A 27592-nucleotide genomic window follows, 5' to 3' on the forward strand; every position below is an offset into this window, starting at 1 on the left:
AAAACAGGTGACGCTTGAATAACGAATAACTTTACTTTACCCGGCCAGAGGTAAAGTTAGACAGTTATTCGAATAACGAATAACGAATAAAGAATAACTGTCCAACTTTATCTTGCTGAGCAACCGCTGATACACAAAACATGGTCATAAATCCACGCTACCGTTACCCGGAAGATGTTTCGCTAGTGTAATTCTGTGGTATGTGACAGAGTGACGTTGATTATTTAAACCAACTATAAGATATAGATTCTGAATAGATTGTGAAAACGATTTATAACTCTGTTCGTCCTCGGTACATCGGATGCGCTACTCTCCCAAGGAAAGTCTTAAGCATATAAGTGTGATACAAAACTGACTAACTGGAGAGGTCTCAAAATAAACCTTCCTACAAATGTTTCTCACCCGGTTGTCCTGCTGCTATTTATGATACTCATCCTACCAGGGACTCTATCTCAAAGTAAGTAGTGTGTTTGTTTAGGAGATTTAGGATCTTGATATTGTATGAGAGGTGTGGTGTGTTTTTGTACAGTATGAAGTGTGTATTTTAGAGTACGAAGTGTGTATTTAAGAGTATGAATTGTATATTGTGGAGTACACAGTGTGTATTTTAGAGTACGAAGTATGTATTTTAGAGTATTAAGTGTGTATTTAATAGTATGAATTGTAGAGTTTGGAGTACGAAGTGTGTATTTTAAATAATAAAGTGTGTATTTAAGAGTATGAATTGTATATCTTGGAGTATACAGTGTGTATTTTGGAATATGAAGCGTTTATATTAGAGTACGAAGTGTGTATTTTAGAGTATGATGTGTGTATTTAAGAGTATGAATTGTAGATTTCAGAGTATAAAGTGTGTACTTTAGAGTATGAATTGTGTATTTTGTAGTATGAAGTGTGTATTTTAGAATATGAAGTGTACATTTTAGAGTATGAATTGTGTGTAATTTAAACCACGAGCTGTGTGTTTTTAGAGCATGAATTGTGTATTTTAGAGAATGAAGTGTATATTTAAGAGTATGAAGTGTTTATTTAAGAGTATGAATTGTGCATTTAAATGTATGAAATGTGCATTTAAATGTATGAAATGTGTATTTTAGAGTATGAAGTATATATTTTGGAATATGAATTGGGTATTCAAGAGTATGAAATGTGTATTGTAGAGCATGAATTATGTATTTAAGAGTATGAATTATATATTTCGGAGTAAAATTGTATATTTAAGAATATGAAATATGTATTTCAGAGTATGAAATGTGTATTTAAGAGTATGAATTATATATTTTGGAGTATGAATAGTGTATTTAAGAGTATGAAATGTGTATTTTAGAGTATGAATTGTGTATTTAAGAGTATGAAGTGTATATTTTAGAGTTTGAACTGTGTGTATTAGAGTATGAAATGTGTATTTTAAAGTATGAATTGTGTATTTAAGAGTATGAAATGTGTATTTAAGAGTATGATGTGTGTATTTTGGAGTATAATGTGTGCAATTTGGAGTATAAAGTGTGTATATTAGACGATGAACTATGTGCTTTCGAGTATGAAGTGTGTATTTCAATTAGAGTACGGAGTGTGTATTTTAGAGTACGAATGGTATATTGTGGAGTATGAAGTGTGATTTTGGAGTATGATGTGTATATTTAAGAGTATGAACTGTGTGTTTTCGAGTAAGAAAATGTGTATTTTAGAGTAAGAAATGTGTATTTTAGAGTAAGAAATGTGTATTTAAAGTAAGAAATGGGTATTTAAGAGTATGAATTGTATATTTTGGAGTATGAAGTTTGTATTTTAGAGCATTAATTGTGTATTTAAGAGTATGAAATGTGTATTAGTATAATGTGTGTATTTTGGAGTATAAACTGTGTATTTTAGAGTACGGAGTTTGTATTTTAGAGAATGAAGTGGGTATTTAAGGTTGTATTCTTCTGAGGTTTCAGTCCCGTTGAAGTCTCGTTTCGACATAGATCAAAGAAGTTATGAGATTTTCAAATAAAATCTATCAATATCTGTAGCAAGTTGCCAGTTGCAAATTTTGTCAAAAAATTACATTTCTATTTTTAGTAGATTTTTTTATACGGGGATTTTAAAAAAATGGCCCATTTGGCGGCCATTTTGAATTGTGTCTTTTTTCACTTTGAGTAGAGCCACAATTTTACCATTTTTTTCTGAAATTGTTTTTACTTAAAGTTGTATTTCTGGTAATTTTCATTGTAACGATATGTCGCTTTAATATTTGATATTTGAACATGGACATGTAACTTAATGATTAAGCTCCCCAAAACCATATGTCAGCCTGTAAGAGAGCCGTAATCTAGGAATCATATATTCCTGGTTTTGAATAAAACGCCTTCAATCACCGCCATGTTCAGTACCTTCGGGTTTTGTCGGAATTCCGAATCGTATCACGTGACTGACGTCCACACGTCCTGCACGTGGTGATCAAGGTAACTAGCGTAAGCGCACATGTGTTTGTTTACGTTTTCCTTCTGGCTAATATGAGCAAATCGTGCTGGTACATGTATATATATGTCCACAGAGCGAGTATTTGAACCATCCAATTTACGCATTGACGTAATTCAATATTGTGTGTATCAAATATTGTAATGAGCGAGAATTAATTTCTTTGTAAATCCAGTTTGCTGAGGTCGACCACATGTTTTGTTTATGAAAAAATTGTTGACATTTTCTCTTGGTTTTACAACTCTCGTGTTACTTCGAGATTATCGCGACGACGTTCGGAAGAGTTCGGAATGATTCGGCATCTTTCGGGCCTATTTTTCACGTGTACACGTTAAAAAGATTTTTTACATTTATAATTAAAAATACTTCCGGTGCTGTAACTTTATAAAAAGTGGTAAAATTAGAAAGTTTTAAACTCAGACAGACGGCGAAAAATATGTATTACACTTAAACAGTTTTCATTACGACAAAAAGAGCGAAAGTGATAGACCATACAACTTTAAATCATCACTGCGCCAGTATTTTTAGCTGTATCGAGCTAATTATTGTTGTAAATCTTTACTGGGTAAGCGGTAATCAAAATATTGAGCATTAATGTGTGAAATGATACATTTTTGTCACTTTATTTTAACATTTAATGGTAATTTGAGCACTTTTATTTTTTACTCTAAAATACTGAAAAACAACAAATATTCAAATGGGGTCAAAAAGTAAGAACACGGACCCCCCATTTTTCTGCCTGATTTAGAAAGAACAACCATTTCCCTGTAGATATGCAAACTATTAACAAACGTTTAATACCAGAACTTTTTCTATAAAGGGTTAAATTTGGCAAAAATTGGCTGAAAATGGTGCATTTTGTAGTTCAAAATTAAGGGGTAGGGGTAACACATACTGTTGTTCTGAGGAAAACTATCAGTCTTTTTAATCAAAACTGGTATATTTTTAAAGAAGACTACTGGAAAATAAATTCTACAAACATCCATACATATCCAACACCTCATTAGGAAATGATGGCTTTAATTTCTTCTGTATATGGTCAAAACGACAAAATTCCCATAAAATCCAATATTTTGTCAACTAGGTATCTTTGAGTGACAATAGCTCAAAAACGAGCACACGGACATACGTTTTTTCTTCCATTTTCTTTTACGACATGAATTCCTATTTCCAAAAATCTATATGAGCAAAAAAGTTTAATACAAGAAAATTTTGACTTCTCAGAGGAGTACATCCTTAAGAGTATGGATGGTATATTTTGGCGTATGAATGGTACATTCATGAGCATTAAGTGTGCATTTTGGAGTATGAAGTGTATATTTTAGAGCATGAACTGTGTATTTAAGAGTATGAATTGCATATTTGGGAATAAAAATTGTATATTTAAGAATATGAAATATGTATTTCAGAGTATGAAATGTGTATTTAAGAGTATGAATTGTATATTTTGGAGTATGAAGTGTGAATTTTAGAGTATGAAATGCATATTTTAAAGAATGAACTGTGTGTTTTAGAGTATGAAGTGTGTATTTTAGAGTATGAATTGTGTACTTAGTATTTAAGAGTATGAATTATATATTTCGGAGTAAAAATTGTATATTTAAGAATATGAAATATGTAGTTCAGAGTATGAAATGTGTATTTTAGAGTATGAAGTGTATATTTTGGAGTATGAAGTGTGTATTTTAGAGTATGAAATGTGTATTTTAGAGTATGAAAATAAATTCTACAAACATCCATACATATCAAACACCTCATTAGGAAATGATGGCTTTAATTTCTTCTGTATATGGTCAAAACGACAAAATTCCCATAAAATCCAATATTTTGTCAACTAGGTATCTTTGAGTGACAATAGCTCAAAAACGAGCACACGGACATACGTTTTTTCTTCCATTTTCTTTTACGATATGAATTCCTATTTCCAAAAATCTATATGAGCAAAAAAGTTTAATACAAGAAAATTTTTTACTTCTCAGAGGAGTACATCCTTAAGAGTATGGATGGTATAATTTGGCGTATGAATGGTACATTCATGAGCATTAAGTGTGTATTTTGGAGTATGAAGTGTATATTTTAGAGCATGAACTGTGTATTTAAGAGTATGAATTGCATATTTGGGAGTAAAAATTGTATATTTAAGAATATGAAATATGTATTTCAGAGTATGAAATGTGTATTTAAGAGTATGAATTGTATATTTTGGAGTATGAAGTGTGAATTTTAGAGTATGAAATGTATATTTTAAAGAATGAACTGTGTGTTTTAGAGTATGAAGTGTGGTATTTTAGAGTATGAATTGTGTACTTAGTATTTAAGAGTATGAATTATATATTTCGGAGTAAAAATTGTATATTTAAGAATATGAAATATGTAGTTCAGAGTATGAAATGTGTATTTTAGAGTATGAAGTGTATATTTTGGAGTATGAAGTGTGTATTTTAGAGTATGAAATGTGTATTTTAGAGTACGGAGTTTGTATTTTAGAGAATGAAGTGGGTATTTAAGAGTATGGATGGTATATTTTGGCTTATGAATGGTACATTCATGAGCATTAAGTGTGTATTTTGGAGTATGAAGTGTATATTTTAGAGCATGAACTGTGTATTTAAGAGTATGAATTGCATATTTGGGAGTAAAAATTGTATATTTAAGAATATGAAATATGTATTTCAGAGTATGAAACGTGTGTTTTAGAGTAGGAAGTGTGTATTTTAGAGTATGAATTGTGTATTTAAGAGTATGAATTATATATTTCTGAATAAAAATTGTATATTTAAGAATATGAAATATGTATTTCAGAGTATGAAATGTGTATTTAAGAGTATGAATTGTATATTTTGGAGTATGAAGTGTGTATTTTAGACTATGAAATGCGTATTTTAGAGTATGAAATGTGTATTTTTAAGTATGAAGTATGTATTTTATAGTTTGGAGTGTGTAAATTAGAAAATGAACTGTGTAAATTAGAATATAAAGTGTGTATTTTAGACCATGGACTGTGCGTTTTAGAGTATGAAATGTGTATTTTAGAGTATGAAGTGCATATTTTAGAGAATGAAGTGTTTATTTTGTCGTATAAAGTGTTTATTTTAGAGTATAAAGTATGTGTTTTAGAGTATTAAGTGTGTGTATTAAGAGCTTGAATTGTGCACTCTAGAGTATGAACTGTATATTTTGGAGTATGAAGTGTGCATTTTTGAGTATTAAGTATATGGTTTGGAGGATAAAGTGTATAATTTGGAGTATGAAGTGCGTATTTTGGAGTATAAAGTGCGTATTTTGGAGTATTAAGTGTGTATTTGAGAGAATAAAGTTTGTATTTTAAAGTACAAAGTGTGTATTAAGAATATGAAGTGTGTCTTTTAGAGTATAAAGTGTGTATTTAGAGTATGAAGTGTGATTTTTTGCATACAAGCTATATATTTAAGAGTATGGAGTGTGTATTTAAGAGTATGGAGTGTGTATTTTAGAGTATAAAGTGTGTATTTAGAGTATGAAGTGTGTATTTAAAGTATGAAATGTGTCTTTTAGCATATAAACTATATATTTTAGAGTATGAAGTTTATATTTTAGAGTATAAAGTGTGTATTTTTGAGTATGAAGTGTGTATTTTAGGGTATAAAGTGTGTATTTTAAAGTATAAAGTGTGTATTTTGAGTATGAAGTGTGTATTGTGAGGTATTGAGTGTGTATTTATAGTATGAAGTGTTTCTTTTAGGGTATGGAGTGTTTAGTTTAGAGTATAAAGTGTGTTTTTGGAGTAGAAAGTGAGTATTTTACAGTATGAAGTGTAGTTTACAGTATGAAGTGTGTATTTCACGTTGATAAATGTTAGGATATACCTGTTCCTTGTAACATTGAGAAGGAATTTAACACAATCAACGATTAGGTTAACATACCAGTGAATATATTATGTTGAATTAGATAAATGTAAAGATAGCACCGGATTCGGGATTCGGGATTCGAATAACAAATCCGGTGCCAACACTGTATTGTTATTCAGTTTTCAATTTTTAATAACGAATCCGGTACCAGCACTTTATTCGTTATTCCGTAAAATATACATAGACATCATTTCGAGACTTTAAAACCGTAAAACACCTCTTTAGATCGTTTTTCGATAATCAGTTTTAATAACGAATCCGGTGGTGGTATGTAAGTCGTACTGAGAAAAGAATAAGATGCCGGTACCTGATACGTTATTCAGAATTGAAAACCGAATAACGAATACGGTGCTGGACCGTTAAAAATTTTAATTGCTAAATGAATGTATTAATAACGAATCGTTTTAATTATTAAAACAACTATTCCATGCATTTCTACTTACTGAACGTCTAAGAATAGCTACATGTAGTTTGACACCGATACCCCTTATCATATTATCTCAACTGTAAGACAAATCCTTGTTGTAGACTTTTAGTTGTTGAAACTGTCAACATATGCCATAGTCTGCCTTACTACCCAATAGAGGGTTTTACAGTATATATGTGGTATTAGCACGGTCAGCCTACAGTACGCTGTACATGTTTTAGTATTAGTACTTTATTTGTTGTGCTAGTATTTACTTTGTACTACTATAGGTGCTCCAACAGTACATGTAAGTATTGTCTACACTATCAAATTCGGGGTTAATTCAGTTACACTAGCCTATGGTTTCAAGTTATTAATATGTACAACCTCTATTTATTACACAACGTTTACCATTAATTTTGACAAATAGTTTGAGTATGCAACATTTACTCCATTATTAAAAAGTACTTGTATTTAGATTGGGGTCTGGGTTGGCGATGCAGCTTTCCAGCGTCGTACTCGAAAATTGTACGTTTAGCTCTGGTTTTGAAGAAGGAAACACATTTACTAGACCAGCCAAATTTGAAATATTTCATTTAAAACATTTAGCAAACAGATTTATTTCAGGAATTCGGGGGTTAAAGTATTTTAGACTGGTTATGTTTTGCAATTAGTTCAGTTTCTAACAAAGTGCAATGCTATGAATTAATAACAATTGGATTATTAGTGTGTGGTGATACGAGGGGTGTTCCAAACTAATATCATCTGACCTCTGTTTTGTGAACATCATGACCTATGTACTCCAAACTGTCTCTGGCTGACAGAGTGATCTAAGGAGCATAACACAGGTACACATTTTCATTACCTGACTGACCTTGTTGCAATCTACATTGTTTATAACGCATCCATTACACTCTATGCAATATAACTTAGAACAGAACTTTAACATGCGGCCTACATATAAGGTAGGTCGTAAAACGATAAATATCAAGGGCAAAGTGTGCGACATTTATTGGGAAGGTATTAATTTTCGTAGGTCTATTTGTAGGTGAGTAGCTAAATTTAAGACTAATTATAAGATACTATTTGGAGGCGATGTAGCACATTTGATGATATATTATAGGTGTTCAATGCTTCTCTTTCAGATCCGCCAGATGTAACTATTGTACAAACTGCATTCGGTGCACAGGTATCAACGACCATCACTCTCGGCTGTACTGTCACCTCAGACACCACTGTCACGTCCATCTTCTGGCAGCGTGATATAGGATCGGGGACTGTAACAATCACTGTTGACGGGATCAACTTCTCTGGTTCAACTCCTACTGTGCCTTCATTGACCATCATCAATTCTGACACAACCGACTCAGGAACATATCAGTGTTTTGCTACAAATGCTGCTGGAACTAGCTCCAGTGCTACAGCTACAGTCACCATTGTATCCGGTAAGCATATGTTCTTGAATGAGCCATATCAATTTTCAGGTAAAACTAAACACAGACCACGACCGAGTTAGGGAAATTAAAAACTCAATTACAACTCACACCCGTTAGACAATGGTGTGACGTCATTAGTACATGTGATTTCAAATACCGAAGACATCTTCAATTTGGAAGCATTACGACGTTCCTATGATGATGTCATGTTAACAAATACTTGTAAAAAACTGAAAATTCACATAACTTTTGTTTAAAGTATTGAAAAAATAAGCGAATAATGAAATTGACTTCTAGGGTCAATCTGTTTTGGACATGGGAGTTCCATAATACGTCACGTGGAATTTTACCTTTAGTGTATTTTTAGCTCCAGTAAGAGCTGTGCGCGGCCTAGGTCGTGGCAGGCGGAAAGTAATTATATTTTTTAATAACATTATTTTACTTTTAAGAACCATGGCAAAAGTTCATAATATAATGAGCCAAGTTAGACTATAATACCAACAGTATCAGTGATATGTTTCTATAGTAGAACAAAAGTTCGTAATATAATGTACCAAGTAAGCTTATAGTACCAATAGTAGCAGTGATATGTTTCTATAGTTTATGTTCCTTTGTTTTCAGCTGTACCAACTGTGACTGTTGCACAGTCTGCCTACAGTACAACAACAGGAACTAGTGTGACACTCACCTGTACAGTATCATCAGCTACAACTGTAACCACTGTATTTTGGCAGAGAACCATTGGCGGCAATACTATAACCCTGACCATAGACAATGTTAACTACTCTGGGTCATCCCCAAGCACACCGTCCTTAACAGTTATCGCTGCCGATTCCGGAGATGTTGGTTCTTACACTTGTTTTGCTGTCAACAGTGCTGGAACTGGTAACAGTGCTGCCACTACATTGTCTGTAACTGGAAGTAAGTATTATATACCGAATGTATTTTGTTATTTTCATCTTTAAGGATTTGCGCTGTGTATTCTATAAATGTTCCCCTCCCCCTAATATAAAATGGGGATCCTTTATGTGATTGGAAAAGTATATAAGAACTTAAGCTGGGTTCTATTTCATTATTGATGCAGAAAACTATATGGGGACGGCGTAAGCGCAAAATCTTGCCTTGCTTATAGTTGTGTAATTTTGCGTTTTCATGTCTGACTACTGTCACATGGGTCTACTTTACACATTATTGAGACTTTATTCACAGCAACTGTTTTTTTGCGATTTCTGCTTGCCCGTTAAGTATGCAAAATTGAACTGCATGCTAAAATCAGTTGGATTACTGTACGCGATGCTGTAAAATCAGTTGGTTTACAGTACATGGTGCTGTAAAATCAGTTGGTTTACAGTACATGGTTCTGTAAAATCCATTGGTTTACAGTACATGGTGCTGTAAAAATCAGTTGGTTTACAATACCCGATGTTGTTAAATCAGTTGGTTTACAATGCATGGTGCTTTAAAATCAGTTAGTTTACAATACACGATGCTGTAAAATCAGTTGGTTTACAGTACACGATGATGTAAAATCATTTGATTTACAATACACGATGCAGTAAAATCATTAGGTTTACAGTACACGATGCTGTAAAATCGCTTGGTTTACAGTACACGATGCTGTAAATCACTTGGTTTACAGAGCATTGTGCTTTAAAATCTATTAGTTTACAATACACGATGCTGTAAAATCAGTTGGTTTACAGTACACAATGCTGTAAAATCACTTGGTTTACAGTACACGATGCTGTAAAACCACTTGGTTTACAGTACATGGTTCTGTAAAATTAGTTGGTTTACAGTACATATTGCTGTAAAATCAGTTTGTTTACAATACACGATGCTGTAAAATTAGTTGGTTTACAGTACATGATGCTGTAAAATCAGTTGGTTTAAAGTATACCATGCTGTTAACCCCTTAACTCCCAAGAATTTTTAGCAGAGTTCTCGAAAATCTGACATTTTTTTCAAAGTGATTTTTCACCCTTTTGCAGCAATAATTTTGGTAATCAACCCATGTATATTTAGAAACTTCAGATCACGACCTTTTCAAATTTTGTAAGAAAAATGGTGTTTTCACATTAATTACGTTACCATAGCAACCAAAATTTTGGACTTTTACAAAAAAGTTAAAGTTTCTTACATTTATAAGTCTTAAGACAATGAAAGTTATTTAGATGTCAACTTATCAACCTAACAATCAAGTATATTATTGCAGAAGGGTTAAAAATTTCATCGAATGCCATAATTTCAATTTAATTTTGAATATTACCATGGTTACCAACAAAATTAAAAACCGATGATTTTTGAAAATGCTTAAATTAGTGTTTCACCTGGCTTGCTCCATCTAGAGAAAGTTTGTTCTATATTTAACAGGCTTGGTGATCTTTTACCTTTCGTATTAATTTCAAAAGAGAACGTGGTCAGAATTGGTATCAAATCATTTATCTTTTGCGTAAAAAAATATTACCATGGCAACCAAAATATAAACTACGGAAAATGTGATTTTACACTGATAGAACCATTTTCACGGGCTTCCAGTTGACTAAAATATCGAAAAAAATGTAATGTGTTGCAAAATCGTTTGTTTGACATGTTACTGTTTATAATATTAAATATTAATATTCATACTCAGATCATTTCAATTTTTTGGAACGCCAAAAACCAACATCATAACCTGTATGTCATTGTAGCAAGCTGGCTTACAAATATTTATCAAGATGTTTAGATAATATATATAAATATATATCTGTACACAATAAAAATGCAATACGGTACTCTCATAGTATACTGCAGTAATTTGTAACTTACCAACATTGTAAGTTTCTTTAGTTTATCCACACAATGCCTTGCAGGTAGGGCGTTAGAATTGTACCTGCTGCCCCTATTGCATGCTCGTAAAAGGCGACTAAATTTGGGATCTTATCTTTTCTCTTCTTTCTAACTGACTTTATCTTTCCTAATGCCTCCCTTGGCACCGCCTCACTTTTGGCCTTGAGATGAGCGTTCGCCCCTGTGAGGAAGGCTCTGGGTTCTGTCCCCTGGCCGAGACACACCAAAGTCTATAAAAGTGGTAGTTTCTGCTCCTGCTTAGCGCTCAGCATTACAGGGAGTGGGACGACTGGTTCGCCCGTTGTCAGTATAATGTGACCGGGTGGGGTGTGTTGCTTGGTGTCTTCGGCGGCATGCTTCAGTGATATAGCACTATAAAAAGGGCAATAGTTCCACTATACAAGAAGACACAACATTAATATACCGCAGTCTCCCAAAACACGCACCTCACACAACATACACGCAACACACCGCATACATGGGAGGCCGTCCTTACATGACCATAGCTGTTAATAGGACGTTAATCAATCAAACAAACAAAAAAATTATCCACACAAAAGTATCAATATCCATTAAGGTAATAAATTAATACAGAGTAAAAGACTTGCAGACAGCTTTTGTTTTTTCTTGACAAAATTTGTGTATTCTACATGTACATGTACTCATAATAATTTGCATGTTATTTTTTTAAGACAAAAACGCATATACATATTCTATATTTGATAGAAATACAAGCCATCTCTATTAATCATTTATCATCTGTGTGTTCTATGTCCAGTTCTTTATTGCTTGGTTACTAAAAAGACAACCTTATATATATATATATTATGGTAGAAGCCCTCACTTTTTCCCAGATATACATCTATATACATTTGCAAAAAAATGCATCGTACATATACGTGTTTATGTGATGAATACCTTGTCCATATTGTACCATGTAATGTAGTAGCTTAAACTGTCTATATTGTTAGGCTTTTTTCAATAAATTTGTTTTGTCTATATATTTGGCAAAATAAAAAAATAGAAGCCTAAAAATATAGGCAGGTTTAGCGGACTACATGTAATGCACATACTTGTGTGTTATTGACTCTTGATCATATTGCAGATACACTGCATATAGTGTGTACATACATGTGTACGTGATATGTCTTGACCATATTGTAGATACACTGTGGTGTCTACATATATATATATATGTGTTATCTCGACCATATTGGTTATACAAGTGCAATGTCTACAAACATGCATATGTATATGTGTTAAATTATGTATTGATCATAGTGTAGATACATGTACACTGCCGTGTCTATACATGTGTATGTTTTATGTATATACCATATTCTAATGTAGATGCACTGCAATGACTACACATGTATATGTCTAATGTCTTGACAATATTGTAGATACATGTACACTGCAGTGTCTACAGATATATGTGTGTTATGTCTTGACCATATTGTAGATACACTGTGGTGTCTACATATATATATATGTGTTATCTCGACCATATTGGTTATACAAGTGCAATGTCTACAAACATGCATATGTATATGTGTTAAATTATGTATTGATCATAGTGTAGATACATGTACACTGCCGTGTCTATACATGTGTATGTTTTATGTATATACCATATTCTAATGTAGATGCACTGCAATGACTACACATGTATATGTCTAATGTCTTGACAATATTGTAGATACATGTACACTGCAGTGTCTACAGATATATGTGTGTTATGTCTTGACCATATTGTAGATACACTGCAGTGTCAACAGATATATGTGTGTTATGTACTGACCACATTGTAGGTACTCTGCAGTGTCTGACCATATTGTAGATACACTGTGTGTCTATACATGTATATGTTTTATGCATTGACCATAACTGTTGTGTCTACACATGAATGATACGCGCAGTGTCTACATATATGATTCATATCTTTGCCATATATGAATGTTATGTCTTGACCATATTACAGTATCTACATAGCATGTACATTGCATGTACTATGTCTTATTCAGATTGTAGACACACTGCAGTGTCTACCTGTATATATGTTAAATATCAAAGAAACACAATTTAACAAATCATGACAATTCATTGACTCGTGCCCTATCCGGGCCTCGAACTCACGATCTACGGCACCCAATCGCCTAGCCAAACATAGCTGCGCCTTCTACCACTGCGCCACATCCACATCCCCATATGTTATGTATTGTAATACACGTATGTGGTCTTTGTTTAGTTATACAACTTGTACTTGTGTGATAACAATTCCAAAGAATTGACTTCACTTTTACTACATGTGCACTTTTGATATAGCTATGAATAAATCCATAAACATGTATCTGAACATTGTTTTCTGACATATGATCTTTTTACAAATGATTTGCTAAAGATAAAAAACATGTATTATTTCAACAAGAAACAATTCAAAAATCATATATGATTATTTTAATAAAGAAAGCAGAAAGACATGATGAAAATGCTGAGTCTCATTACAGGGTTATGTTAAATACATCTGACCCCTTTCCAAATTGTGATTTTACATGTACATTTTTTTAGTCTAATCTTTTTCTGGACAAATATCAATAGTATCTCTATCACAGAGCATAATATTATACATTTGTGTCAATTAAAGCATGAACAACTTTACAGGCAAAATATGTTTATACATTTTGTATCTCTGCTCAAGTTGCCCTGTCACTTAACATCGGAAAACCATAATTTGGATTACATGTAAATGCATATGCAATATAAAGAAGATAATGTTTAAGATTCAGTTGACTTATTTGTATGATCAGACAACCTGCATTTTTAATGTTTTTAGTGCAAATAGTACATTGTTTGTGTCAATCTTTGATTTGAGATTAAGAGCAGATTTTTTATTGATACTGAATCTATCTGTACTATACATGATGTACATGTATAGGTATGTATATGAAAGGTGTCATTATTCTAAATGATTGTATCTCTGCAACTTTCACTACATAAGTTAACATGATCTATCCAAATTGGAACACTTTTTGAAGAATTGTAAAAAAAAATGTAGAACTTTGTGTTTGTGTCAGGATCCCCCTAAAATTTCAAAACATAGATTCCTTTGTTTTCATTTCATACGTTTTATTTACATGTCAATAGACTATTTTTGCTAAACTGTACTGGATTAATTAGTTGACCTCCTCCTGGAGGACATTTCTAGTTTGTATTTGAAGAACAAATTCATTACAGTAAAATTTGAAGAATCATATTTAAAAAAACAAATATAAAAAATGATCTGGATATTGAATATCATTATAGATTGTCTAATATATTTTGTCATTGACACATAAATTATTTATTTCCATTACTTGTAATCAGTAATTTTCTAAATATCAAACAAAATGTATATATTTAAAATAAAGATAAGATATCATAGTCAGTATTTGAAGTTAATCTAGTATTCCAATCCACAAATTATGTATGGGTATATATATCGTATCAATGTTTTTTTTTATATTTACACGGCATGTACATATAACTTATGTATATATGTGTTTAGTTCTATTGGTATTGATACAAATTAATATTTACGATGAGGTTACGGCATATTAGGTACAATGTATGTTTTGTATTTTTTGTGTTCAGAAAACTTCGCATCGTGTCCGGCATACTTACACGCATGCACATTGTACATGTATCACGTACGTACAGTAGATCTACATGTATATCGGCTGATAACACAGCCATGTTAATTAGGTCCTCAGTGATTATGACAGTGTCACTCATAAGATGTCCTAGTCAATCAATACTAACAATTTAGCTATAAACATGCGGGCCACCATAGAAAATAATCGGCGTCGGACACGTGTGCTTCAATACATGAAACTTTTAGAAATGAAAGTCCGGGGAAATCCCCGTTACTATAAATAGTTTTATCTGTCGTCGGCAAGATTTATTTGCTGAATTAATTTAATTTTTGAATACAGTCAAAGAAATCACTGTAAACATGTTTCTTGACATTTTTGCGTAAGAGTTTAGAGTTTTTTAACTGCAAAATTGAGGACCATTATCCGTGTGTTCTAGTAAAGTCGCCGATCGGTTTCGCACAGGTGCTTGTGAAACCGATCAACGTCAAGTCGTGGGACTGAGCAATTTTCCGTGGATGTATCTGTTGATTTATGGAGTCGTTGTATTGTTAATATGGTATGTTATGAATGATAAATTTGTGTATATTGTTCATTATTTTCCTGACTTTCATCGTATCTATAAGTTATCCAAGATTGGTGAGAAAAAATGGTTAAAACTGACCACATATTGCTATGTATCGCATAAAACCACACATCGCACGTACTTTTTAGATGAAATCTATGTTTTTGAAAAAAAATGTTTGTAGATATTGCAAGATAAATATAAAATTGGGATACTAAGTTATCAACAGTATGAAGTTCAAGCATTATTTTTCAGTACTTTTTGATTAGCAAGGGATTCCATATCGGGTCCGTGCACTGAATGTTACGCCGACAGAAAGACGACGTCATCAATTTAAAATGTTCCGTTTTTCAGTCTGCATCTTTTTTAAACTCAATAAAACATCATGAAGACATTGTTAAATGAAAATTTTATAAGAACACAAAATATTACTTGTTATCTCTAGTTTTAGCAGATATAATCAGTATCTCGATAGCTCTTAAAATAAGGGAGTTATGACAATTTGTTCAACACCGACACGTTATTGGCGTAGTTTGGCGTATCTGGGAGTTAAGGGGTTAAATCAGTTCGTTACCAGTACACGATGTTGTTTAAACATTATACAAGTTAGTAGTTTTAATGTAGCTTACACATACACAATACATACTTTTTTTCTATCATACCTTTGGATGTAATACTGGTTTATCCCATGTAATACACTCGTGTCGTATGAGGCTGTATAACATGATTACCGATTCAAAACCTCGTGACGTCAAAAGATTACTATTTTCCGGATAAAATTGTAATGTTATTTTCAAAAGGTAGGTTAGTTTACTACAAAGATTGCAAACAACATAATTCGTATTAAAACTATTACGGCAATTCCATGTTTTGCAGTCGCGGTTAAATATCTTTAAATTGTAATAAAACATCAATGTGTGAGAGAAAAATCATCTTTCATATGTGGATACGAAGGAAAGGACTATTCTACACTGTGGATCACAAAATGTCTCTTTGGCGTTATACATTTGTAACGCAGGGTTGTTAGTGAAACACGGGCCTAGGTAAAGCTTTTTTAGAGTCTTCTTTCAATTTTGAATTCACAGTTGGTCACATTTTCTATTTTTAAAATATTTAAACTGGTTTGATCGCTAGGTATCTTCTTTGGAGACCCAAGCAAGAGTGACATCTAGTGTTTTTTGTTACTTTTTATTAAATACTTAAGAATTGAGAGTTTGCATATTTTAGATGACTTTAATAGATACATCTTTATTGATATCCATTTCAAATTTACTCAATGACATATCTTGAAATTACTGAATACCAGCATATTTTGGATTTTGTCATGTTTCTTTATTTTAAGTCAAACTTCAATTTAATGACAAAATAAATGAATGAGACAAATAGTAAAAATAGATTTATTTTACTTTTATTTGATTTTCACAGATGCCCCGACCGTGAATGTTGGCTCCACTTCCTACTCCACCACCACAGGAACGACCTTCACCCTTCAGTGTACTGTGACGTCATCCTTGACCATCACAAATGTCTTCTGGCAGCGTACTATCAATGGAGTCCCCACCACACTCACCATTGATAACGTTAACTACTCTGGAGCCAGCACATCCTCTCCATCTCTTACCATTATCTCAGCAGATTCCGGAGACACAGGAACATACACATGTTTTAGTTCTAATGCTGCTGGAACATCAAGCGCTACCACACAACTGACAGTGACTGGAGGTAAGTGTTTTAATACTGCTATCAGTAATAGTTGTCATAAATATGCACTAGCTGTCTGTTCAACTTAATTGTCTAACCACTCAATTTTGGCTCTGACACTGATACAACTTTGGGCCTAAATTTGGTTGTTCTTTTTTTTCTTTGTCCGTCCTGGTTTCATATGAAAGCAGGATCACCTATATATTGCAGATATTGCTAGTATATAATCTATTTGATAAATGATTGCATCTGATTATGTTTTGGGACACGTTGTCATATATTGTCCCATGATGACTCGGCATGCTTGTTTCACATTAATTTAAGTATTGTGGGTTTGTCTTGATTTTTTCGAACGGTTTCCTGTATATGTTATTAATTACATTTTGGAAAATAATAAATTCAATATCGAAATAGAAAAGAAAATATTAACAACATGGACCTTAGCTATTTCTTTGATTGAGCTTTAATCCAGTACGTATGTTTAATTTCAAGTCTTTTTAACTTTATTAAGTCTTTAAGTCAATGTTAAATGATGATCTTGATTTCATTAGATTAAAAGTAGCATTGTGAATTATAGCGACTTTGATATTACATATAACCATATGAATGCTTTGATGACAGCGCTCTAATTATATCATGTGTATGATTTTATTCACAGCTGCCCCGACCGTGACTGTTGGCTCCACTTTCTACTCCACCACCACAGGAACGACCTTCACCCTTCGGTGTACTGTGACGTCATCCCTGACCATCACACATGTCTTCTGGCAGCGTACTATCAATGGAGTCACCTCCACACTCACCATTGATAATGTTAACTACTCTGGAGCCAGCACATCCTCTCCATCTCTTACCATTATCTCAGCAGATTCCGGAGACACAGGAACATACACATGTTTTGGTGCTAATGCTGCTGGAACAACAAGCGCTACCACACAACTGACAGTGACTGGATGTAAGTGTTTTAATACTGCTGTCGGTAGAAGTTAATATAATTATGCACAACATGATTTTCTGTTGCCCGATTTGTCAAAACTCATTTTTCGCTTTGGCATGGATGTAACCTTGAGCTACCTCTGTGGCTCTGGTGTTGGCCGTGAAGTTTGTTAGCGTAGGTATAAATATCTTGCAAGGGTTTTATTAGATGACTAGAAGTCATCAAAACTGTTTTGGATCTTTTATAATTATATCCCTAAGCAACGAAGTAAGGTGTGGTGGTATACTGGATTCAGGTTGTCTGTCTATAGACACAACGATCGACAGACTACTCCTCCTAAACTACTGGAGGAATTTCAACAAAACTTAGTGGCAATAATTCTTATATAAAGTATTAATGTGCGTAACAATATAGGAACAAAATACCTCCGCCTTTTTAGAGTAATACCCCTTTGTTACAAAACGACTCCTCCTCCTAAACAGCTGGATACTTTTCAATGAAACTTGGCAACAGCAATAGTCCTTATATAGTGTAAATGTGTGCATTCTATATCGGAACACCTTTTAAGTTACGTAGCCCCTTTGTTACAAACTGATCTGAACTACTGGAGCGATTTCAATGAAGCTTGATTGCAGCAATAATCTAGATACGTTAAAAATGTGAATGATCTATACTGGAATAAGGTAGTTGAAGGTACATTCACCTGGTTCAGAGCTCTGCCCCTTTGTTACAAATGGAGGCTTCGATATAAGCTGGAATTGGCCTTCTGCTTGAATTTGTGGAACATTCTTATTTGGAGGATTACTCTACAATACGAGGTTTTCGAGATCCCAAACGACGTGGGTAAAGCACTATTTACCATTGATTAGTCCCACCTTTCGGTGATTATGACGTCGTCAATTGACGTAATTTTTGTGACGTCATAATCACCGGCAGGTGGGCCTAATCCACGGTAAATAGTACTTTACCCACGTTGATTTTGGATCTCGAAACCGCCGTATTGCATCATGCATTCGCAGTATAAAATTAAAAATTGAAAAATACGAATAGCATATACAGAGCTAAGCCATTTCTTTCTATAATTTCTTATCTATGTTTGTTTACTTTAAAGACTTTTGTAATTTAATTTTTTGTACTTTAGTAATTGTAATATGTGTATGGTTTCGTTTAACGTAGCATTGTAAACTATAGCGACTAGATTAGTTAATATTACATCTAATCATATAAATGCCTTGATGAGTAGATCACATATATTATTTGTATTCACAGCTGCCCCGACCGTGACTGTTGGCTCCACTTCCTACTCCACCACCACAGGAACGACCTTCACCCTTCAGTGTACTGTGACGTCATCCTTGACCATCACATATGTCTTTTGGCAGCGTACTATCAATGGAGTCACCTCCACACTCACTATTGATAACGTTAACTACTCTGGAGCCAGCACATCCTCTCCATCTCTTACCATTATCTCAGCAGATCCCACAGACACAGGAACATACACATGTTTTGGTGCTAATGCTGCTGGAACATCAAGCGCTACTACGCAACTGACAGTGACTGGATGTAAGTGTTTTAAATACAAATGTTGTCCATCTTAATTATACAAATCACTTCTTTGAAATTAAGAAACGGTTAATATTAGGTTATTATTAATATAGTAGCATCATCTTGGGTGTTGGATACAAAATTGTATTTTTAATATACATGTCTTTTGGGCATTTTTTGCAACGTTCATAAACGTAAGAATAGATAATAAGATAAAAATACAAGACGCTGCAGAATTAATTGTTAGTGTAAGTATTACTAAGTAGTTGACTGCAGGACAATGCCAAATAACGCTCACTGTTTGGTAATTCCTTGCATCATTTTTGAGACAGAACACTATTTTCTATATCCATTATTTTAGCCATCCCTGTTGCTACTGTGACCTATTTTCTATATCCATTGTTTCTGCCATCGCAGGTGCTACTGAGACCTGTTTTCTATGCATTGTTAGTGCCGTCCCTATTGCTACTGTGACTTATTTTCTATATCCTTTGTTTCTGCCATCCCAGGTGCTGATGTTGCCTTTTTTATATATCCATTTTGTATGTATCCCTGTTGCTACTGACCTATTTTCTATATCCATTGTTTATGCATCCCTATTGCGAATGTGGCCAATTTTGTATAACCTTTGTTTCTGCCATCCCTGTTGCTACTGACCTATTTTCTATATCCATTGTTTTTGCAACTCTACTGCGAATGTGGCCAATTTGGTATATTCATTGTTTCTGCCATCGCATGTGCGACTGAGACGCATTTTCTATATGCATTGTTTCTGCCATCCCTATTGCTACTGTGACCTATTTCCTATATCCATTGCTTCAGTCATCCCTCTTGCTACTGTGACCTTTTTTCTAGATCAATTGTTTCTGCCATTCCTGTTGCTACTGTGACCTATTTTCTTTATCAATAGTTTCTGCCATCCCTGTTGCTACTGTGACCTATTTTTTATATCCATTGTTTCAGCTATCCCTGTCGTTACTGTGTACTATTTTCTATATCCATTGTTTCAACCATCCCTGTATGCTACTTTGACCTGTTTTCTATATCTATTTTTCAGCCATCCCTGTCGTCACTGTGGGACAAGCTTCGTACAGTGCTACTACAGGAACCAGCATTTCCCTAGTGTGTACAGTGTCAGCCGACCCCACCCATACTACCGTTTTCTGGCGACGTGATGTTGGCTCTGGAACAGAGTCCCTCACTATTGATAATGTTAACTACTCTGGTTCTCAAGTCAATACCCCATCTCTTACCGTCATATCCACAGAGATCGCTGACTCTGGTACCTACACCTGCTTCGCCACCAACGCTGTAGGAACTGGACAAAGTTCTACAACGCTCACTGTTTCAGGAAGTAAGTTTAATGTTGTAATTTTATTTCCTATTTAGCAAGCTTATCATCAATTCTTGGCAATGTAATTAGTCATTGATCATATTGGTCAAAATACTGACGTTTTCCTTATCTAAGAGTCATAAATGTAGATCATTTTGCACGGATAACATGTTCTTGTTTATTTCTTTTTAATGAGTATATTTTGTTGAAGCTGATTTGAAATTACCATGATCTTACCTTACATTTTTGGTATATATTGAGAACACATATTTTAGCATGCTTACTTAACTGATACCAAACCTTTTTTTTCCTGGTAATTGCAATCATTTATGTATCGGTTAGCTCAAGGTGAATAAATATTTAAGAGGACCGTATAAGTTTCCATGGTATTCATTTTGTACTTGACACCTGCCGCTGTTCTCATCACTGATCTAGTGACACCTGTCATATTACACAACACTGATCTAGTGACACCTGTCATATTACACAACACTGATCTAGTGACACCTGTCATATTACACAACACTGATCTAGTGACACCTGTCATATTACACAACACTGATCTAGTGACACCTGTCATATTACACAACACTGATCTAGTGACACCTGTCATATTACACAACAATGATCTAGTGACACCTGTCATATTACACAACACTGATCTAGTGACACCTGTCATATTACACAACACTGATCTAGTGACACCTGTCATATTACACAACACTGATCTAGTGACACCTGTCATATTACACAACACTGATCTAGTGACACCTGTCATATTACACAACACTGATCTAGTGACACCTATGTCAATCTCCACTCCATATGGATCAGATTAATTTCTGATGTCATCACATCGGATGTGTGTTTTAGTGGTTGAAATTTTGTTTTTTACGAGCAATTAACACTATATATTGATAAAATATCTATTGCACATCATAGTAATTAATGGAATTTCATAGTAAATCATACAAATGAAGTTATCAGAAAATGTCTTTATTTACATCTTTAACAACTTTGCAAATGGCTAGGACACTTTACAAAACGTACTTTTAAATAAATTTATAAAATGTGTAAGATCTTTTTTACTGAACATGAAAGTGATTGATAACGTAATTTAGCTCTACCCTTATAGAGAGAGGGGCCAGCACTGAAGGTACTGAAAACACACAACTGTCATTGATTTCTACGTCTGGTAAAGGATAATCTGTGTAGTTTTTGGTATGGACAATAAGGAGGAAAAACTGATTTTGAGAATTTGAAGAATAATGGAACAAACGGTACTCTAAGCTGTATTTGTCCTAAAAACCTCTGTCCGGAAGAGCTCTTTGTCCATTATCCAGAGGGGCGTTTTGTCCTAGACTTTTTCTTTCAGGAAGAAAACACCAAAGTTATTTTTGTTCTAGAAAGAAACAGCCTTTTCAACAGTCATAATCCATTATCCCACGAGTGACACTTATAACATAACAATTTTATTATGATAATTACGTCATATTATAAGTTGTTGGTATTCATGACAGTTGGTTAATATAATTGGTTAATGTAAGTTATAATATAAACAAAATAAAAAATCATTGAGGGATACAGACCACTGATTTTTTATTTTAGCTGTGCCAACGACTGCAGTAACACAGTCTTTTTACACTGCCACAACTGGAACCTCTATCACTCTTTGGTGTACGGTAATTAATGCGAACCCAGCCCATACCAATGTATTTTGGCAGTGCAATGTTGGCTCCGGTACACAGTCAATCACCATTGACAATATTAACTACTCTGGTTCGCAAGTCGGCACGCCATCTCTAACTATTATCAACGTTAATCCCACTGACAGTGGAATATACAGCTGCTTTGCCACCAATGTTGTAGGCACCTCGGCAGGATCGACTACTACACTGACGGTTACTGGAAGTGAGTTGGGAAGATCATTTATTGAAAACATTACGCAATCATCTGGCAACCACTCCATGAGAAGTCTGACCTATCTAGGAAATTTTGCGAAAAGAATGAAGATTTTCTAAAAGGACTAAACTACACCGAGATTAACTTAAGGATGTGTTGTTGGGGTGTGGTTGCTGCGTGTATTGAGAACACCTTGCCTATTGCCCTTGTTTAACGTTTTCCATTTACAGTATTCGTCTACCATTTTATTTGTGGAAACGTGCTTGTAAATCCGAGGGCTTATTAGACATTTGATAATAAAAGTTTCTATGAGAATATTTTATTCATGATACGATCTGATAAGTTGTATACTGTCACAAAGTATGGAGACATCCTAATGGTTAAGGGTAAAGCAGCACGTTTAAGATTAAGAGTAAGACACCAAGGTTAGGAGTATTTTTTTAAAAAGGTTAGGAGTAAGATAAATTATGGGAGTTTAACAAGGTTAGGAGAAAGATAAGGTTAGGAGTTTAACAAGGTTAGGAGAATGATAAGGTTTGGAGTTTAATAAGGTTAGGAGTACTATAAGAGCGGAAGTTTATAATATTAGGAGAATGATAAGGTTGGGATTTAAACAAGATTAGGAGTAAGATAAGGTTTGGGATATGTATCAATTACTAAAATTGAATAAAGAAGGGTTCTTATATTTATATTTATTTTTATAAACTAATCTTTTCTGGCAGCGTATCGACAATGGTGTAGCTACCACACTTACTATTGACGGAACTAAATACACAAGATTAACAGTTAAAGGCCCATCCCTTACCACCAACAGTGCTAGTGGCAATGATGCCACAGTTTATTAGCAGTAAGTGCCAATCTGTAGTATTTTCCAAAATGACGGACCTTGGCAAGTGGAAAACTTTTAAAATTTTCACAGAACAAATCAGTTTATTTTTAGGCGTTTGCATAGTAACATGGCAGGATATTTAACGTAGTTGTGACACGGCGTCCGATTAAAACCGCCTGCACAAAGGAGATGTGTCACGACCACAGGGTTTCCTCCAATGAGTGATCATTTGAGTTCTGCTTTGATCAATTCACATTTTAAATTACTTGACTACACGGATCTTATAATGGTACCCTATTTGAACATGTCATTATTTCCGGATTTTGGCATTCTCGGTAACCCACTGTCAGCAATGTATCAACGTTAGTGTGTATATCGCCTGGGTTACTAAGGATGGGATTTTGGAGGTTTTCAAATAAAACGACGTCAATCGCGGAACATGCAGGATTTACATGTACAAACACAAGTAGGCCTGTAGTGTATTCTAAACGTTGTGTACAGATCTATCGGGTCTTAGAATGTTAGCATACAGTTTCATCATTGTTTAAATAAGTACTGTTGTTGTCCGGTCATATCTCTTCCATTTACATTTTCAATGAAAATGTTACAAATATATATAGGATGCACATCTGGTAATAAACAACACAGCGTTGCTGATTTGCTAAACCATTGAATACGTCCACGTGCGTTTGCGAGCACAAGGCGTGGTTACAATATGTCTGGCGTTCGGTCAATTCTTGTCAGTTTACACATTATCACGTAATAGCTGAATACATTTTTGAATTAAATTAAGGTTAATAAGGTTTTTGTTATCAGATGAACCGTCTGTTGTGGTTTCCCAGCCAAGCTACAGCGTGCTGACCGGAAGTACTGTAACACTGAATTGTACCGTATCTGCTAATCCCTCACATACGTCTGTCCAATGGCTCAAAGTCGTCAACATCTCTGGAAAATACACCGGATCATCGGTTAGTTCACCATCCCTGACCATCAGTGGAGTCCAGCCGAGTGACCAGGGCCAGTATATCTGTACGGCTAGTAATGTTATAGGTACTGGACAGAGCTCAGTGACCACATTGTCAGTGACAAACAGTAAGTATTTATACAATACATGTAGACTATTTAATGAATGACGTCCGTAATGAACCAATAAAATGTCATTGTCATTAATATTCTTTTCACCAAGATGATTTTTTATTGTTATTTTTTCTTCGAACTGGCTGTAACATAATTCAATTCAATTTATCACTGTACCAAATAAATTGTCAGGAATCACGTACATATTTACAATTATCTTGATTAACTTCATGAGTTTTATATTTCAGGCCGTTGGTTACTGATATATTTACACACGTGGCTATTAAAAAAAATTCCAACATTAGAAACATATACCACATAATATAGTATATACAATACAATTAGGTTTAAACACACTGATTACACTTCCATTAGGTTGTCTTCATGTTTAATTATTCATGTTTTCTATTGTATTTCGTTTGTGTGCTGACATTGTGTTCATGACGTGTTTGTCTGGCGTCTGAGTGAGCGATGAACGCGTAAATGTGCACGTGTACGTTAAATGCGAGTATGTAGATATCTAATTTGCAGTATAATACCAGTATCACGACAGAAGATAAGGTACGTTGTCCCATCATATTGTTTTCTCGTAACATTTTATCACGTTATTGTTTGTCTTCGAACTTAATTTTATAAATGAATCATGTTGTGCTACTTTATATAAAATGCTGTATTTTGTCAGTGTGCAAATTTATACATTAAATACCTCAATAGCACTATTCGATTACAAAAGTATGGTACATTATGTATCTACAAACAACTTTATAATAAAATCCATAATCGAATAATTGTATATATGAGAACAATGAATGGCACATTATTTTTGTCAATACCATCCATGATTACAATATAGAAATACAAGTAATTCAAGAGTGTGATCTATAAAGTAAAATATATTTTTACGGGTTTTTTTTTCATTAATTGATAAAATTTAAGATTTTATCATTGTTAATGAATGATTAAGATATATCATAATTAAATTAGAATATATCTAGAGTATGAAATTACGTGCTCGGTTTGACTTGTGTGATGCGCCTCTTTTCTAAGGTTTGGCTTTGGGATACAGGTTCACATTATAATGACGTTCATTTCTCTGGATCTGAAGTTGCCATCACATATATATGATTGTCCTAATCACTGAAATCACGACATTGGATAGTGATACTGGTACCGTCACCTGCTTCCATGGAACAGACTACACAGCTACTGAAGGTAACTTTTATCCTGACGTAATACATGCGATTGTTAACTTGGTTACAATGGGTAACTGGAAATATACATCTCTGTCCAGATTGTCCCCTTGTAAACAAGAGTTGGGCAATATAACGTCGAAATGTTTCCATGTAAACAAAAGTGTAAGAGAGTAGGATAGAGGCTTTTCAGGGCGACTGATTTGCATTTGATTTCCAATAGACAAATTATTAATAAATATGAAACATGGATAAATCTTTGAATTATATGTTGACATTGTTTAAAACATATACATGAAATACAACAGTTTCGTCACTGTAATACATATACCTTGCAAACCTTCCACTCCCGTAAATGCGGGTGTAATGATTGTGTATTTCACGATTTTTTAAGAGGATCTTGACTTTCATTTCAGATGGTGCCGCTGAGTTTTAATACTGTCCAGAACACCAGTAACACCGAGATGAAATTTTCACAAGATGGTGTATTTAGATAAAAATGTCCATTTTCCCGTCGTTACATTGAAATAGGGATAAACAAAGACTATTTCTTTCCTCAATGACTTCATTTTAGCATAATTTCACTGGAAATTGGTGTCTTCAGGCCAAAAGACGGTGCATAACAAACACTGAAGACATATCTGTTCAATTCAATGGTGTCTTATTCAAAAAGCAACCAACCTTTTAATATTTTACATCATTTACTCAACGATGCAAGAGGTATTACAATCAGTTACTAGCAAAGTCTAATAAGTTAAGAACCAAAACTGTCAAAGAGGAAAAATGATGCATACGGCCTCCAAAATTACCAATACGATACCTTTGGATCAACTTCCCATCCGTCTTCTTTCTCCATCTTGTAATGATGGAATATACAAAAAGTGGTATTTTAATTGTTATAATGCTACCTTAGAAAACACATCCTGATGTTGAGTATGCAGCTGTATGAGTGTAGTAAGATTACATTATATTGCCAAAGGGAGATAATTGTTCTTTCATTGCAAGAGTTATTCCCCTAGAGACAAAGCTATTCAATATGTCACATATAGACATAGTAAACATCGGAACACATGAACCGCAATAATATTTTGTTTCAGTTGGTGCCTTCAGTTGGGAAGATGTTTTCACTGTCTTTTTAGCGGTTAACTTTGTAAGCCTCACATTGAGGTTTTGGTTTATATTTTCTTGAAACAAAAATGTGTAATTGTATTTCACCTAAGTTTTGTCATGTATTATATAGGGATATCATTTGTTGTTGATTTAATAAATACTCTGTCATCCTCTGAGGGTGTGGCCGTATTCATTCAATATGGTTGTTTGAGTTACTTGTAAGTGTGTAGATGAATACATATAAAGGCTATATTGGTACCGTGGCACCTTTACATTTGTAGGTGACCCCATACAGTCGTCGGCACTGTCACCCTATTGTTCACCTATTCATGACTTAATGGCTCTGTACCATTTTGATGTTACTATAACGTAATGAAAATATTAGAACAGCAATATATGTCATAGTGTTTTAAAATGTTAACGATATGTTCCAGTTTATACATGTACGCACTCCGTTTTTGTTTGCTTTCAAACAAATTTCTGTTTTGTTTGTATTTTGTAGTTTTGATAGATTGTATTGGTTCCGACTTGGTTTTAAATGTAACTTTCTCAAAAGAAATTCGTCCTTTCTGGATGGATACGTTGAGTAATGTTATTCATTCAATATTCATGAAAATCTATCAAATTTTATAACCAGGACAAAATACACAAAAGTACATTGGCTATGCGTCTTTAACGACTACTTAGCTTGTCTTCAAGTTGCATCAATATCCGATGAAAGCATTGTCCAAACTTCCCAAAAATACACTTTTA

General features: G+C 33.9%; 1 protein-coding gene across 4 annotated transcripts; it reads left to right on the forward strand.

Moving 5' to 3' along the window:
• Positions 1-238: 238 nt before the first annotated feature.
• LOC138329731 (mucin-22-like) lies at positions 239-27037 on the forward strand. Of its 4 annotated transcripts, XM_069277017.1 has the most exons (10): positions 241-457; positions 7899-8198; positions 8811-9110; positions 16638-16934; positions 17572-17868; positions 19120-19416; positions 20456-20752; positions 22340-22642; positions 24279-25751; positions 26146-27037. In XM_069277017.1, the coding sequence occupies exons 1-9, from the start codon at positions 424-426 to the stop codon at positions 24593-24595; spliced, it is 2442 nt and encodes an 813-aa protein (XP_069133118.1). In that variant the 5' UTR covers positions 241-423; the 3' UTR covers positions 24596-25751; positions 26146-27037. The 4 variants fall into 4 exon arrangements, with proteins under 4 accessions (XP_069133120.1, XP_069133118.1, XP_069133119.1 ...); XM_069277019.1 differs by lacking the exon at positions 16638-16934 and having other exon boundaries at positions 239-457; XM_069277018.1 differs by lacking the exon at positions 17572-17868.
• Positions 27038-27592: the final 555 nt, after the last annotated feature.

The sequence above is a fragment of the Argopecten irradians genome, chromosome 8, assembly GCF_041381155.1.
Source record: "Argopecten irradians isolate NY chromosome 8, Ai_NY, whole genome shotgun sequence".
In the NCBI taxonomy this organism is placed as follows: domain Eukaryota; kingdom Metazoa; phylum Mollusca; class Bivalvia; order Pectinida; family Pectinidae; genus Argopecten; species Argopecten irradians.

Coding starts and splice junctions, on each gene's coding strand:
- LOC138329731 (XM_069277017.1), top strand. CDS start 424: ATGATACTCATCCTACCAGGGACTCTATCTCAAA. Junction 20,753..22,339: donor AACGCTCACTGTTTCAGGAA/GTAAGTTTAATG, acceptor TTTTTATTTTAG/CTGTGCCAACGACTGCAGTA. Junction 22,643..24,278: donor TACACTGACGGTTACTGGAA/GTGAGTTGGGAA, acceptor TTTTGTTATCAG/ATGAACCGTCTGTTGTGGTT.